Consider the following 15371-nt stretch of genomic DNA (forward strand, 5'->3'; position numbering starts at 1 on the left):
CAGAGTCTCGCTGTGTCACCCAGGCTGGAGTGCAGTGGCGCGATCTCGGCTCACTGCAAGCTCCGCCTCCCGGGTTTACGCCATTCTCCTGCCTCAGCCTCCGAGTAGCTGGGACTACAGGTGCCCGCCACCGCGCCCGGCTAGTTTTTTGTATTTTTAGTAGAGACGGGGTTTCACGGTGTTAGCCAGGATGGTCTCGATCTCCTGACCTCGTGATCCACCCGCCTCGGCCTCCCAAAGTGCTGGGATTACAGGCTTGAGCCACCGCGCCCGGCCGCTGGGATTGAAATTCTGTAGTTCACTGAGGTTTCTTTATTTAATCAACTTTCCTATTAGGAAGTTTGTGTGTTTAGCCATTCTTTTGCCATATTCCCCTCTTCTTAGCTATTGTCCCCTCCAAGATCATCTGGATTTTCCAGGCGAGGAGTCAAGGTATTGAGGGTCATGCTGGTTGCCATCATGTTCTCTGAGTGTTGCTGGGTCTCCTCTTGGTCACCTTCCTGACATGTACATGCACACACCTAGAACATTCTGTCTCTTGCCCATTCCCCATCCCTCCATAAAGTGGGACTCTTTTAAACCCTTCTCCATCAGAGAAGCCCTTGCCACTGTGGAGTCTCTAGGACGCCAGGCCTTCCCAAACACACCCAGCACACGGGCATTTACCCTCCACCTCTCCAGACTCTGCCAGATCTCTGCTCTTCTCTTCACACCTTGATCTTCCTGGGCTCTGGAATTATTGGAATTCCGGAATTAAGATGGTAATTGGCTGGGTGCAGTGGCTCGTGCCTATAATTCCAGCACTTTGGGAAGCCAAGGGAGGATCGCTTGAGTCCAGGAGTTCAAGACCAGCCTGGGCAACATACGGAGACACCCTCTCTACAAAAAATTTTTTTAAATTATCCAGGTATGGAGGTGGGTGCCTGTAATCCTAGCTACTCAGGAGGCTGAGGTGGGAGAATCGCTTGAGCCCAGGAGGCGGAGGTTGCAGTGAGCCAAGATTGCACCACTGCACTCCAGTGTGACAACAGAGTGAGACCCTGTCCCAAAAAAAAAGATAGTAACCAATTTATCGGTCTGTATACTGAGTGCATTTTTCTCTGAGTGTATATATTATACTTTAATAAAAAGTAAAAAAGAAAAAGCTGATTGGTGAGAACCATTGGTGGCAGAGCTTCACCATCTTCCCATACCTTTGTCTTCTCACCTGGGATCTTCAAACCGTCAGCTTCTTAGGGCTGTTTCACCCTCTAGGCTTTGCCAGACAGTAAGGAATCAGGGCTATCCCTTACTCAGGAACTCTCTGACCTGACCTTTTATCATTCCATCTTCCTAAACAATCAAAAGGGGAGGGATGATTCCTCTCACATTATAAAGGTGAGACATGCTGGGTGGAGTGGCTCATGCCTGTCACCCCAGTACTCTGGGAGGCCAAGGCAGGAGGATCACTTGAGCCCAGGAGTTCAAGACCAGCCTGGGCAACACAGTGAGACCCCATTTCTACCAAAAAAAAAAAAGAAAAAATTAGCCTAGAGTGGTGGCAGGCTAGTCTGTAATCCCAGCTACTTGGGAAGCTGAGCAAGAGGATTACTTGCACCTAGGAGTTTGGGGCTGCAGTGAGCTATGATCACACCACTGTACTCCAGCCTGGGTGAGACAGCAAGACCCTGTCTCTAAAAAAAAGAAATTAAAAACTTAAAATTAAAAAGGGGGGTGAGACAGACATGACAAGGACCACATGGTGAGTTAGAACCCAGATCTTCTGATAAGGTCTAGCTGCCTTTCTCACAGTTGTTGCCATGCTTTCCTCCCAAAGTTTTCAAAATCACACCTTTCTGGAGACCAGCCTGGGCAGCATACAGAGACCCCATCTCTACAAAATAAAAATAAAGTAATTAGCTGGGCATGGTGGTTCATGCCTGTAGTCCCAGATACTCAGGAGGATGAGGTGGGAGGATTGCTTGGACTGGGGAGGTTGAGGCTGCAGTAAGCCATGATCCTGTCACACTGCACTCCAGCCTGGGCCACAGAGTGAGACTCTGTCTCAAAAACAAAACAACAACAACAAAAAACCCCATACTTTTCAAATGTGCCCAACAATTAGATTCTTTAGGTCAGTAGATTTCAACTAGGGAACATTTGGCAATATCAAGAGACATGTTTAGTTGTCACAGCTGGAGGGGAGGAGTCGTGGTACTAGTGGGATAGTGAGTAGAGGCCAGGGACGCTGTTAGGCATCTTACAATGCACAGGACAATGCCTCCATCCCCACCCCTGCAACAAAGAATTATCCAGCCCAAAATGTCAGTGGTGCCAAGGCTGAGAAACCCCACTTTAGGTTAATAAAAAATCTTAGAAAGTCACTTGTCTTTGATCTCTGCTTTCAGGCATGCGGTTTGTCACCAAAACACCATTCACTAAGGAAATTTTTCCTTTCTTTCTTTTTTTTTTTTTTTTTTTTTTGAGATGGAGTCTTGCTCTGTTGCCCAGGCTGGAGTGCAATGGCAAGATCTTGGCTCACTACAACCTCCGCCTCCCGAGTTCAAGCAATTCTCCTGACTCATCCTTCTGAGTAGCTGGGATTACAGAAGCGTGCCACCATGCCCAGCTAATTTTTTGTATTTTTAGTGGAGACAGGGTTTCACCATGTCGGCCAGGTTGGTATCGAACTCCTGACCTCAAGTGATCCATCCACCTTGGCCTCCCAAAGTGCTGAGATTACAGGCGTGAGCCACCGTGCCCGGCCACTGATGAAATCTTTCGAATGAAAAGATTTCTTGGTCTCCAATTCTTGAATCACATTGTCAGGAAGTTCTCCTTCCTGTCTAGCTTCAATCCCTCCTGTTTTTAGCTAAAGTGCATTTCCTGTTGTTTAGCCATATTTTTTTAAAAATAGATTGCTGAGGAGTTTGGTTTTCGGTCAAGTTATGATTCTGTTTGAACAGAGACCCAGCTCCCCTGCTGCCCTGATGCTGTGACATCTCACCCTCTCTCACTGTGTGTTTCTCTCTGTGTGTACGTGTGTGTCTTGTATGTCTTTCTTCATCCTCCAGGTCCCCAGGTCCTGACCTGGCCTTCCTGACTTCCTGTCCTGACAAGAACAAAGTCCATTTCAACCCGACCGGCTCAGCCTTCTGCCCCGTCAGCCTGATGAAGCCCCTCTTCCCCGGCATGGGCTTCATCTTCCGTAACTGCCCCTCAAACCCGGGGTCTCCCCTTCCCCCGGCCAGCCCCAGGCCACCACCTCGGAAGGATCCGGAGGCCTCCAAGGCCTCCCCACTGCCCTTCGAGCCATGGCAGCGCACCCCACCATCAGAAGAGTCTGTGCTTTTCCAGAGCTCCCTGATGGTCTGAGGGTCCCATCCCTGCCCCACTTTACCATAGAGACCAGTGCCTTGGTGGCAGGTCCCTCCCCAGATCCCCTGAGATGGGGTATGGAGGGGCCCTTCCCTCTCGGCCTTTGAGCACTTTCTTTCACTTACCGTGTCAAAGTCCTGGGTCCTCTTTTTGATGGGCACTGGCCCCTCTGAACGTAATGGGACCTGCCTTCTCCACTAGCAGCTGGGCAGCTCACAACTCACACCTGTGTACCTGCCACATCCCTCACTTGGTGGAAAACACCCAGAAGGTCTGGAGTCCCTCACCCCTGGGTGTCAGTCCAAATGACTGTATAGGAGGCCCTTATTTTTGTCACAGAGCAAGCTGGCCATGAATGAAGGAGAGAGGACGCCACAGATTTCCTTCCCTCCCTTCCAGGAGACCATAAGATAGATCCCCCATCCTCTCAGCCCTATCCCCACGCCTCCCTCTCATTAGAGGAGCTGACCAAAGCAGTCCTAATGGGCCATAACACTTGACCAATTCAGCTGCTGGCAGAGGGAGGAAACAAGTGTTTTCCCAAGTGGCATTTTCATCTCGCTTTCACCCTGACTAAAGATTGTCTTAAGTAGCAGGCCAGCCCGCCCAGCCCCAGGTGGGTAGTGGGGAGGAGAGCTGGCATTCCTCCAGGTGGCAAATGGCAAATCTATACTCTCCGCCCGCCCCAGGGCTGGATTGGATTAGAAAAATGCCTATTTTTCTTGTATCGATGTAGAAACTCTATTTTCTCCCAAAGACACTATTTTTGCAGCTGTTTGAAGTTTGTATATTTTCCGTACTGCAGAGCTTACACAAAATTGAAGAATGTTAATGTTCGAGTTTTCTTATCTTGTGTTTAGAGGTTGTTTTTTGCAGATCTTGGTGTTAATAGACCAAATAAATAAATAAATATTCCCAGCAGCTTGAAGTTCTGTTAAATATGTGGGGAAGGAGGAGTGGGGTAGAGATTAAGGGTATTATACTGATCATTTTATCTTTGTCTTCAAGAGAAGGAGCCTCAATTCCCACATCTGGGTGTTGTTATGGCTGTACACAAGAGTTCCTGTCCTCTGGACACCATGCTTGCATACTTTACATGGACATAAACAACAGACCCATGAAAAGGCTGTCCAGAATGAAGAGTGTGGTTTGTCCTAGAGGTGGGGTGAGGGAGTCATTGGGGAAGTTAGCCATTCTTGTGTGAGTCTGAAAAAGCTCCCTAAGGAGAATGGATTTCAGAGAGGAAAAGCAGGTGACCAAGGGAAGACAGTTTGACATTGTGGGTGTTCTTTGCACTGGCTGGAACTCTCGACAGTTTGGGGGAAGCTTTGGTTCATCTCAGGGAGTACCCACAACATGGTGTGCAGCCTTGAAGGGAACAAAGAAACTATACAAAGACACTATTCTTATCTTTTCGCAGCCTTTATAATGCTGCACCTGTAAGAGCTCTTAGGCTTTTGGGGAAAATGGGAATAACCATCCCAATATTTCTTTTTTTTTTTTTTTTTTTTGAGACGGAGTCTCGCTCTGTAGCCCAGGCTAGAGTGCAGTGGCCGGATCTCAGCTCACTGCAAGCTCCGCCTCCCGGGTTCACGCCATTCTCCGGCCTCAGCCTCCCGAGTAGCTGGGACTACAGGCGCCCGCCACCTCGCCCGGCTACTTTTTTGTATTTCTTAGTAGAGACGGGGTTTCACCGTGTTAGCCAAGATGGTCTCGATCTCCTGACCTCGTGATCCACCCGTCTCGGCCTCCCAAAGTGCTGGGATTACAGGCTTGAGCCACCGCGCCCGGCCCCATCCCAATATTTCAATGATGCTTTGGAATTTCCAAAGCATTTTCACAAAAGACATATCCCCATTGTATGGGTGAACAGTTGACTACCCCAAGGGCAGTAATAATAAGTACAATTGTATCTACCTCATAAGACCTGACAACAAACTCCTAAACCAGGCTATCCTAACCACCATTCATTGGGCTGGTAAGAACCAGCTACCATGTTAACTGCTTTACATAAAATGTTATTGAAATATGACAACCACCCAGTAAGAGAAATATGGTAAGTCCCACTGTACAATCAGGGAAGGACAAATAGATTGAATAACTTTCCCCAAAAGACACAGATATGAAGTGGGGTAGCTAGGATTGGAAACCTGATCATTTGAATCCAGTGCCCATGTTTCTAACCACAGCGCTCTCCTGCTTGTTATTATATTCCCATTAATTTCACATGAGGAAACTTGACTCAGAGGACAAGGACAAGGGAATTGTTTGAGGTCCCAGCTGGTAAAGAAGCAGAGCTGGCAGGTCTCTCCGCCCAGCTATTTGGTGCCCTGGCATCGCGGGCTGAGCCAATAGAGTAAGCTACTGAGCAAGAGAGCAAATGTATGGGGATTCCCATGCCACTAATATCGAGGAGACAGTGGGCTGGGGACAGACCCTATCTTCTATCCCTTACCCCTCCCTCTAAAAGACTTCTGGCTCCCCCGCAAAGCCTTAGTGAGTCAGGCCCAGAGCAACGGGTGTGGTGCTGCCCAGTATTTCCTTCCTTTGCCCGAGGCTGTGCCAAAAGAGCAGGCTGCTAGAAGAGAAGGAGCCTCGACCTAGAGAGCAGCCCAGAGTCCACCTGGTGGCCGGAGATTTGGGCCAGTTAAGTAGGGGGTTGGAGGTAGTAGTGGGAAGACCTTAGGTCAGTCTTGCCCTGGCAATTCGTGCCAGCAAGTGGAGACCCAACACTTGCATGAGGAAGGGATCCAACGAGGTGCTCATTAATGGGAAATATTCAGAAGCGCGGCCGAAGGGTTTAAGCCATTGTTGGTGAGTTAAGACTTGGAAGAAAACTCACTTCAATAAACTTCCATTTCCACTCCTCGATATGAGGAAATAAGATCAGGGCTGAGAAACAGTGATGACTAATAATACCTTAAACTTGCACAGCATACTTTACAAAACACTTTCACCAACCTCAATTCATTCGATCCTCACAACAGTCAAGAGGCGACAAGGTGGCTATTGCTAATTATCCCTAGTTTCCAGACCTGGAAAACTCTGGCTCAGAACTTGGGTGACACGGGTAGGTTACCCCGCCTTTAAGTGACCAAGCCGAGACTTACTGTGCCGCTCTCCCCCTTGGAAGCCTAGTGAAGTGCCTAGGTAATGAGCAGGTAAAGTCGCTGACGCTAGGCAGCAGCTAGACGGCGCTGAGGTTCCAGTAAGAGATTTTGGCATTAGGACCCAGCAGAAGCCTGGCCGCCCGCCGCGGAAAAGACTATTGGATTTGCTCTGCCGGCCGCACCTCCTCCTGTCCCGCCTATCTGTCCGAGTTCGCACAGCGCAGCCAATTGGTGGCCTCCACATCCCTATACGTCATTATTCTACGCCCGGGTGGCTCTAGGACACCCTGTGGTGCTCTGGGTAGCAGTTGTCCTCAGAGTTGCCTGATTGGAAAAATCTCCAGGTCGAGAAAATGGTCTCGAGGCTGCCGGTTCCCCTGGCCCTCAGGGATGGAGCCAAGGTCCCAGGGCGGGTTTTCTTTCCTAGGAAGTGGTTGCTGCGTTCTGAGGAGTTTCCCCCTTGGCAGCCCTGGGCTGGCAGTTCCGGTAGTGACTGCTGGGCCCTGCTGGACGGCGGTCGCATGCAGCTCCTATGAGGCCCCTGCCGCCGGTCGGCGATGTCCGGCTGGATCTGTCGCCTCCGCCGCCGCTGCTGCCGGTGCCGGTTGTGAGCGGGTCTCCAGTCGGCTCCTCCGGGCGTCTCATGGCCTCTAGCAGCTCCCTGGTGCCCGACCGGCTGCGCCTGCCGCTCTGCTTCCTGGGTGTCTTTGTCTGCTATTTTTACTATGGGATCCTGCAGGAAAAGATGTGAGCGACCCCGGGGGCGGGCGGACATTCTCTCCCCAGTCTGTGACAGGGGTCCTGGGCCTTCTGCCTCTGGACCTTCTGCCTCTTGTCCTCCTGCCCGGCTGTCGCCCTCTTAGCACCCCACTACTTTTGCAGCTATGGCTGAACCTACCCAGAATTCCAGAACTCCAGGGTTATTTTCTGGATTCTTTGGACTTGGTTATTTTCTTTTCTTAGCTGTTTTTCCCTGCTTGGTTCTAAGAGCCTGCGTTTTACAGGCTGAGACTTCTACCCCTCAAAGAGGACCCAAGTCGGCCCCCTTTTGGTACTCCCAGATGCTTGCAAACAACCTATTCGCCCTCGGCCTTGGTGCCGTAGCCCAAATACCGTCTCCTCCTGCCTGGGGTACCTGACTTCACTATCTCGTTTTGCATGTTTCCTCTCCGTCTTTTTCGGGTATTCTTTCCTTAGGCTATGGAATCAGTAGGCTGGAATGTCTAGTTTCTAGATCCAGTAAAATCAGCCCCTTTTGCAGATGAGCCTAGTGGTCCTTGCAAACTCTCCCTACATCCAGAGAGGCAAGATAATTTTAAAGTTTTCAGTGGTTCTGGATATATTAGATGACAGTGACTGAAATATACTAATTTTCCTCTCTTTTGTCATGCATTTCATTTCTAGAACAAGAGGAAAGTATGGAGAGGGAGCCAAACAGGAGACGTTCACCTTTGCCTTAACTTTGGTCTTCATTCAATGTGTGATCAATGCTGTGTTTGCCAAGATCTGTGAGTACCTAGATAGTAATTTGTTGGGTACCCCATCACCCCAAGTTCCTTCAGTATGCTAGGCATTAAACATTGATTCAACCTTAAAGGCTAACTCATGATCTCCACCTCATTTTGTACTCACACAGCCTCTCTGTGAAGTCTGTAAAACTAATGACTTTGAAGTGGAGTAAAATATTATTTCCCCAATTTTTATCAACTTCTGAGTTAGAAATGTTCAGAGAATGGGTCTTCTGTATTCCAAATCCCCATTGAAAATACTTGAAACATTTTTTTCTTTCTCTTTGAGTTTCTTTTGTGTGTCAGCTTCAAGCATGCTTTGAGCATTCTCTCTTTGTTCCCTGGGGACTAGCAGCAGGGCTGACTGGTCCCTTGAACTGAATGAGGCCCTCACCTCCACCCTGCATGTGGTCTTTTGTTGGGCTTAGGCAGCATTGGAAAGATGAATAATTTTCAGAGATTTCCCAGTGTAAGAGGACAGAAATAGCTTGTGTCTTATTTGACAGACAAGTTCCTTTCATGTGGCTTCAGCTTTGCTTAGTGGTCCATCCTAGCCCCACCAGGTTTCTCTTGTTTTTTTTTTTTTTTTTTGTCTTTTCTTTTCTTTTTTTTTTTTTTTGTCTTCTCCCAGTGATCCAGTTTTTTGACACTGCCAGGGTGGATCGTACCCGGAGCTGGCTCTATGCTGCCTGTTCTATCTCCTATCTGGGTGCCATGGTCTCCAGCAACTCAGCACTACAGTTTGTCAACTACCCAACTCAGGTGAAACCTCAGGGTGGGAAGACGGTTGGTTCAGATACCATTTGAAAAGGACTAAGAGTTCTTCCCTCAGGTCTGTGAGTTAAAAAATAATAATAAAAAATAACGGTCCTTGAGACATTAGGAGTGTATAGAACCATAGAACTTGGGTTTAGTGGTGGTGGGTTGGGCCATGATAGGGCTGCTTTCTGAGGCTGAAGTCTCTGGTGCAGGCCCTGTGCTTACTCATCTTAATCAGTGTGGTACCTAGCATAGTACCTGACACATCACAGATGCTCAGAAATTATTTGCTGGATTTAATTTCAGGTCCTTGGTAAATCCTGCAAGCCAATCCCAGGTAAGCAAAAAAGATGGTCTTCCTCTTCTGTCATCTCTCTTCCTATAGTAAGCTCTCTCTACTACAACTGTGTCCCTCTCAGCTTCATCATCCCATTATGGCTGTCTCCAGGGACTTTCCCCCAGCTCTCTCTGCTGTCCATCCTGTCATCTGTGTCACTTCTTGTGATGTTCACAGGCTGGTAATCCTTAATAGGAGCTAAAGGCTGACCTAGCCTGCTTCACTTGGTCAGCCATTTCTATGTTGCATGTGTGTACATTGTCATTAGAGGAACCTAATTCCCATTTTGATCATCAGTTTCTTTGTCTCAACTTATTTTCCTTCTCCACTGTTCCCCACCCTTGCCCTGTCCCTTCCTGGACTTTTCACCTTTGTTCTCTACCTCCTCCCTGTCTTATACTTAACCCTGTTGCTCAATCCTTATCTAGGTGCCAGCCTGGCACCCTCCTTTTGTCCTCTCTAAGCCTTCCTTCTTAGTCATTCTTTTCTCCCTGAGTCTTTTCCTGGTTCCTGGGAGAGAGGGTTTTGGGGTCATCAATGCCTTATGGATGCCTGAATTTTCCACTCTGTTTTTTCCCTGTAGTCATGCTCCTTGGGGTGACCCTCTTGAAGAAGAAGTACCCATTGGCCAAGTACCTGTGTGTGCTGCTAATTGTGGCTGGAGTGGCCCTTTTCATGTACAAACCCAAGAAAGTTGTTGGGATAGAAGAACACACAGTCGGTTATGGAGAGTTACTCCTGGTATGAGATCCTTTTGAGGATGGCAGCCTTCTCCAGCAAACGTAACCAAAAGATAGCCTCACCTAGGCAGGCAGAAGGCCAGTTATGTGTCAAGGGAGGTTGTGGTGCTCCTTGTCCCCATATCTGGTCTTTGCTGCAGGCCCCTGGTTCTGTTAATGCCATAGTGGGAAACCTGAAATATTTAACTACAGCTCAGCCCTCATTCTGGAGAAGAGATAACTCTGAGGGTTGTGGCTGAATCCTGGTGTGAGGTCACAGAGACCTCAGAGCAGGGAGGGAAGGAATAGTGTCTCTCACTGTGGCTTTCCAAGAAACCTGGAAGCCAGAGTTTAAAATAATATGATAGTATCTGGTGTGTATGCATTAGGCACTGTTCCAAGTGTTTTACATGTTAATTGACTAATTTTTACAACAATAATCTCATATGTAGTATTATCTCCATTTTACAGATGAAGAAACTCGGCACAGAGAGGTTAACTCGCTTGCCCATGGTCATTTAGCTATTTAAGTGGCAGAGTCAGGATTCCAATCCAGGCAACCTAAGTACAGGATCCAGTCTCTGGAGCACTGTACTCCAAGCTAGGAAACTAACCTGCTGGGACTACCTTTCCCCTCCCTTATGTTGGGCAGTGAGCTTCCTGCTCTACTCTGATTACAAAATCACTACATAGCTCAGTTAGCCTGTCAGTCCAGTACCTGGGCCAGGGAGGAGAGGGTAGGGGAGGCAGTCAGCATGGTCTCTCCCCACCTTCCACCTGTGACCAAATGGCAACATTTTGTTCTGAGGACTTTAAAGGGAGTGGCTTTCTGAGGAGGCTGAGAGAGAGAATCCTGTGTCCTGGGTTAGGAAAGGGCCCTGTTGGCCACTTCACTGCAGGCTGCACCCTTTCTTTCCCAGCTATTATCGCTGACCCTGGATGGACTGACTGGTGTTTCCCAGGACCATATGCGGGCTCATTACCAAACAGGCTCCAACCACATGATGCTGAACATCAACCTTTGGTCGACATTGCTGCTGGGAATGGGTGAGAGCCAGTTCTGCTGTTCTTCCCATGTATCACCAGAGGGCAGGCTGCCCTCATCCTTTTGATCCCTCTAGCTGTTAGTTGCCCAGACCAAGGACCTGAATTAGTTCCAAGATGCCCTTTTGTTCAAGCCCTTGAGAAACCTTCCTGGAAAAACCTGCACCAGCAGGATTTGTTTGCTACTTGTTACTGGCACAATGAAGGAGAGTCGTGTGTCAGGTGTCACGGGAAGACACTCAGTAGTAAAACACAGGGAGATACCTGGGAACGTTCCCTTTCGTGAAGGAAATGAGACACGTAGTGCTCACAGGAAACAGAGTTAGCTGTACGCTGAAAACAGTTCAAATGTGAATGGATTTGCTTTGAAATCAGTGCTTCCTAACTTTTCAAATTTGGGCATATGTAGAAAGTATTTTTTGAACAGCACACTGGGGTTAATAGTGGAGGCTGCTGATGGCTGGAGGTGACTAATGCAAGGGGCTTCCTTAAGCTAAGGATGTGTGGGTCAGCATCTCTACAGCATCTGAGGATTTCTGCTTGTAATCACTTTGGTAGAAGTAACTCATAAACTTTCAAGCTTTTCTCACAAAATTCTCTTTAGTTTCTCTAATCGGAGAAAAATATGAGAAGAATCCATGATGAGACGATGCAAATCCACGCCATACACTTTCCCGCATCCCACCTCCTTTGCAGTTCTTTAACAGGCCATGTGCAGGAGTTTGCGTGTGTGTGTGCACACCCGGGGGTAAGAGCACACAAAACGCGCCGTACATTTGTTGACATGTTTTCTCAGGAATCCTGTTCACTGGCGAGCTCTGGGAGTTCTTGAGCTTTGCTGAAAGGTACCCTGCCATCATCTATAACATCCTGCTCTTTGGGCTGACCAGTGCCCTGGGTCAGGTGAGTGCTTGAAAAGGGATGGCTTCCCTACTCTGGCAGCTGGTTCCCTAAGAAAGACTGGCCTGGCTGGAAGAAGAGGGTGGCAAGATTAGCCCTGAGGTCTGCTTATAGACTTTAGACCAATGGCAGATACCCAAGAACCCTCCGGACCTCACCTTTATCTTTCTCTAGAGCTTCATCTTTATGACGGTTGTGTATTTTGGTCCCCTGACCTGCTCCATCATCACTACAACTCGAAAGTTCTTCACAATTTTGGCCTCTGTGATCCTCTTCGCCAATCCCATCAGCCCCGTGCAATGGGTGGGCACTGTGCTTGTGTTCCTGGGTAAGTGGCCACACAGAGACACAGCTGGATTTTGTCTCCTCAGATTTACTTGTATATTTATGAAATTTGTTTAAATCTTTTAGTGAAAACTGTTTTTTTTTGAGACGGAGTTTCTCTCTTGTTGTCTAGACTGGAGTGAGTGCAATGGTATGATCTCAGCTCACCAACTGGGTGAGCCTCCTCCTCCTCTTGGGTTCAAGCAATTCTCCTGCCTCAGCCTCTCAAGTAGCTAGAATTACAGGCATGCGCCACCATGCCTGAATAATTCTGTATTTTTAGTAGAGACAGGGTTTCTCCATGTTGGTCAGGCTGGTCTCGAATTCCCAACCTCAGGTGATACGCCCGCCTCAGCCTCCCAGAGTGCTGGCATTACAAGCGTGAGCCACCATGCTCAGCCCAGAGAAAACTTTTTTAAAAGAGAAAAGGGGCTGAGTGTGGTGGCTTATGCCTGTAATTCTTGTCTCTGCAAAAAAATACAAAAATTAGCTGAGCATGGTGGCACACGCCTGTGGTCCCAGCTACTCAGGGGGCTGAGGTGAGAGGATCGCTTGAGCCCAGGAGGTGGAGGCTAAGGTGAGCTGTGATCACACCACTGCACTCCCACCTGTGTGACAGAGTGAGAACCTGTGTCAGAAGAAAATAAAAAGAGAAAAGGAAGCTTTATGTCTAATCCAGCCTTCCTAGGGTCTCCCTCTATTGCTCAGGCTGGAGTGTAGTGGTGCGATGATAGCTCACTGCAACCTTGATCTGGACTCAAGTGATCCTCCCACCACTGCCTCCCAAGTTGCTGTGATTATAGGCATGTACCACCATGCCTGACTAGTTTTGTTTTTTGTTTTTTTTTTTTTTGTAGCAATGGGGTCTTGCTGTGTTGCCTAGGCTGGCCTTAAACTCCTGGGCTCAAATAATCCTCTTGCCTCAGTCTCCCAAAATGCTGGGATTGCAGGCACGAGTCACCACATTCAGCCATAGCCTAGAAGTTTTGACTCTTAAATTTCTTTTAGTCTTGCTGTATTATAAATATATGTATGTATCTGTATCTATCTATATAGATACAGATATCTGTAATAACTAGTATCCTGGTGCCATTCTCTTGTCTCTGAGGAAGTTACATAAAACCAGTGTTCTGACGTGTATTTTATTGAAAGCCCCCATTTTGGAGATACAAGGCCGACTGCCCCACCCCACCACAATCATTGGTAAGTTTCATTTCCCCTCATAAGGCTAAGCCCATTTTCTTTCTTTTCATAGGTCTTGGTCTCGATGCCAAGTTTGGGAAAGGAGCCAAGAAGACATCCCACTAGGAAGAGAGAGACTACCTCCACATCAAGAATATTTAAGTTATTGTCTCAAACAGTGACATCTCTTGGGAAAATGGACTCAATAGGAATATGGGACTGAGTTCCAGTCTTTTTTAAAAAAATAAAATCAAGCAAAATCACATATTCTAAAAAATGCACTTGGATTTTAACAAGACAGAGTTGGTGGTTTTTGTTCTTCATATCCTGGAGCACAGTCTATGGTAAATAAAGAGGGAGGGAAGAGGCAGAGCCGGATGTTCATTACTCAGGCTGCTCCTCTCGTGGGTGTGGTTAGCATGGTTGAGTGGGTGATTCCCCCAAGAGCCTGAGCATTATAGGGAGGAACTCTATGAGATCGCAGAATTGTGCTAACGGCTTCTGTTCCGATGGGTGAGGCTTGTCCCATTAGAGCTGGTCCCATTTGAGGACAGGTGGCTCTCCATTAGAGCCAGAGAATGTAAAAGTCACTTTCTCTCCTAAAGCTCCTGTGGGCAAATATTTCATAAAAAAAAAAACAAAGTTATGTTCTGTCTTTTTCTTAGGCCTGGTGCAGTGGCTCACACCTGTAATCCCAGCACTTTGGGAGGCTAAGGCGGCAGGATCACTTGAGCTCAGGAGTTTGAGACCAGCCTAGACAACATAGTTAGACCTTGTCTCCACTAAAAATCAAAAACAGAAAAGAAATATTCATTGAGGTTGGGGTAAAATGAACCCAGAGCTTCAGAATCTACTGTTTTGCCATTTCCCCACTGCCTCTCCTTCAGCCACAGCTCTGTCAAGACCAGAGTGGAGACCCAGTGCATACATCATGGTCAGCTTTGGAAGGTCTGTGATGTACTTTTCCTGTTTTCCCCTCCATCTGTCTGTCTGTTCTCAGTCTACCTGGTCCCTCCAGGGAGGCTGGATTAATCCCTCCTGTTCCCCTGCCTCCTCCAGCTGCTGAAGCATTGCAGTCCTCTGCCATCCTTGCTGTGCCAAGGTGTCACCATGCCAGCTTCTGCCTGTTGAAAGGGATGCTGGCGCAAGTCATGGTGGCTGAGTCCTGGCACAGCCACTGTCGAGTTGTCTGGGTGGCAACGGAGGGAAAAGGCGGAGTATGGAGCAGAGCCACCTGCCCACTGCTGCCTTTAGAGCTGGAAATCGCAATCCTCCAAGGACCAAACTTTACACATGAAAGTGCAGTTCCACCAGCTGCAACTTTCTCTCCATCTGTTCAGCAGCCCCAGCCCCTTGGCTCTCCAGATGGGAGCCCGGCCTCCTTCCTGAACGGCTGCTTTGCCACCCCCCGCCCAGCCTTTCAAGCCCTGCCTCACTTGTGCTCATCTCACTCTCTGGGGGCCCAGGTGTCACTGCAGCCCTGCCCCAAAAAGCCCCCTATCATTTTGAACTGCTGGAGAGAGAAGATGTTTTAAGTACATCTGGCTGAAATTCCTTCCTTCCTTTCTCCACCCTCTTTCCCCTGTCTTTTTTTTTTCATCCTGAAAGTTGCATCAATTAGCTTCTTACCTGCTAGATTTATAGGTCTTCGAAACTGTCTTCTGTGGATTGGTTAGGTAGTTAGAGCATGTTACTAGGGCCAGAGACCTGCAGGTGCAAGCAGTTGTCATCTGGGCCTGTTTTAAGAGACGTCTTCCCAGCTACCAGACCAATTCCCTCTACCTCTTCCTTCTACCATTTTCAACCAGCTGTCTCAAAAACGCCTAATGCTAGTCATGAGCAAGGCAGGGTTTCAGTAGCTCAGCATGGCTCTCACCTGATGTTAGAGAAATGGCTTGTAGAGCAAGCCTGTCCTACCCAGGGTGGGCTGGGAGCCCAGTTCTAGTGTATTTGTTCAGTCCCCTGTCCATCCATCTTAACATTTACTTCCTTTTGGGTGCCATGTATTGTGAACATGCTGGGAGTTCAAAGTTAAGTAGGGCTAGAATTTACCCTCTAGGGACTTCATGGTCTAATAGGGAGACAGGAAAACACATTATCACATCTCAGAAATGCAGGGATAACAACGAAG

At 48.1% G+C, this 15371-nt stretch overlaps 2 protein-coding genes across 3 annotated transcripts in view; both read left to right on the top strand.

Moving 5' to 3' along the window:
* The window catches only part of FAM117A (family with sequence similarity 117 member A), a 53776-nt gene extending 49491 nt beyond the window's left edge, over nt 1–4285 (top strand). The window contains exon 8 of the mRNA XM_025363217.1: nt 3054–4285. Coding sequence (XP_025219002.1) covers nt 3054–3354 — 301 coding nt within the window. The 3' untranslated portion in view covers nt 3355–4285. The remainder of the gene's footprint in view (nt 1–3053) is intronic.
* A 2654-nt stretch (nt 4286–6939) lies between these two features.
* SLC35B1 (solute carrier family 35 member B1) lies at nt 6940–13894 on the top strand. Of its 2 annotated transcripts, none has more exons than XM_025363218.1 (9): nt 6940–7214; nt 7872–7975; nt 8607–8737; nt 9041–9071; nt 9655–9812; nt 10711–10837; nt 11631–11737; nt 11909–12062; nt 13314–13894. In XM_025363218.1, exons 1-9 carry the CDS (start codon nt 7000–7002, stop codon nt 13364–13366), a joined length of 1080 nt encoding a protein of 359 aa, XP_025219003.1. In that variant the 5' UTR covers nt 6940–6999; the 3' UTR covers nt 13367–13894. The 2 variants fall into 2 exon arrangements, with proteins under 2 accessions (XP_025219003.1, XP_025219004.1); XM_025363219.1 differs by having other exon boundaries at nt 6991–7214; nt 8632–8737.
* The last annotated feature ends 1477 nt before the right edge of the window (nt 13895–15371 follow it).

This window comes from Theropithecus gelada, chromosome 16 (genome assembly GCF_003255815.1).
Source record: "Theropithecus gelada isolate Dixy chromosome 16, Tgel_1.0, whole genome shotgun sequence".
In the NCBI taxonomy this organism is placed as follows: domain Eukaryota; kingdom Metazoa; phylum Chordata; class Mammalia; order Primates; family Cercopithecidae; genus Theropithecus; species Theropithecus gelada.

What these genes read in the sequence shown, in the direction of transcription:
- SLC35B1 (XM_025363218.1), top strand. Translation starts at nt 7,000, where the DNA reads ATGAGGCCCCTGCCGCCGGTCGGCGATGTCCGGCTGGATCTGTCGCCT. An exon ending in TTGTCAACTACCCAACTCAG is followed by an intron (nt 8,738 to 9,040) that starts GTGAAACCTCAG and finishes ATTTAATTTCAG; the next exon opens with GTCCTTGGTAAATCCTGCAA. An exon ending in GTTATGGAGAGTTACTCCTG is followed by an intron (nt 9,813 to 10,710) that starts GTATGAGATCCT and finishes TTTCTTTCCCAG; the next exon opens with CTATTATCGCTGACCCTGGA.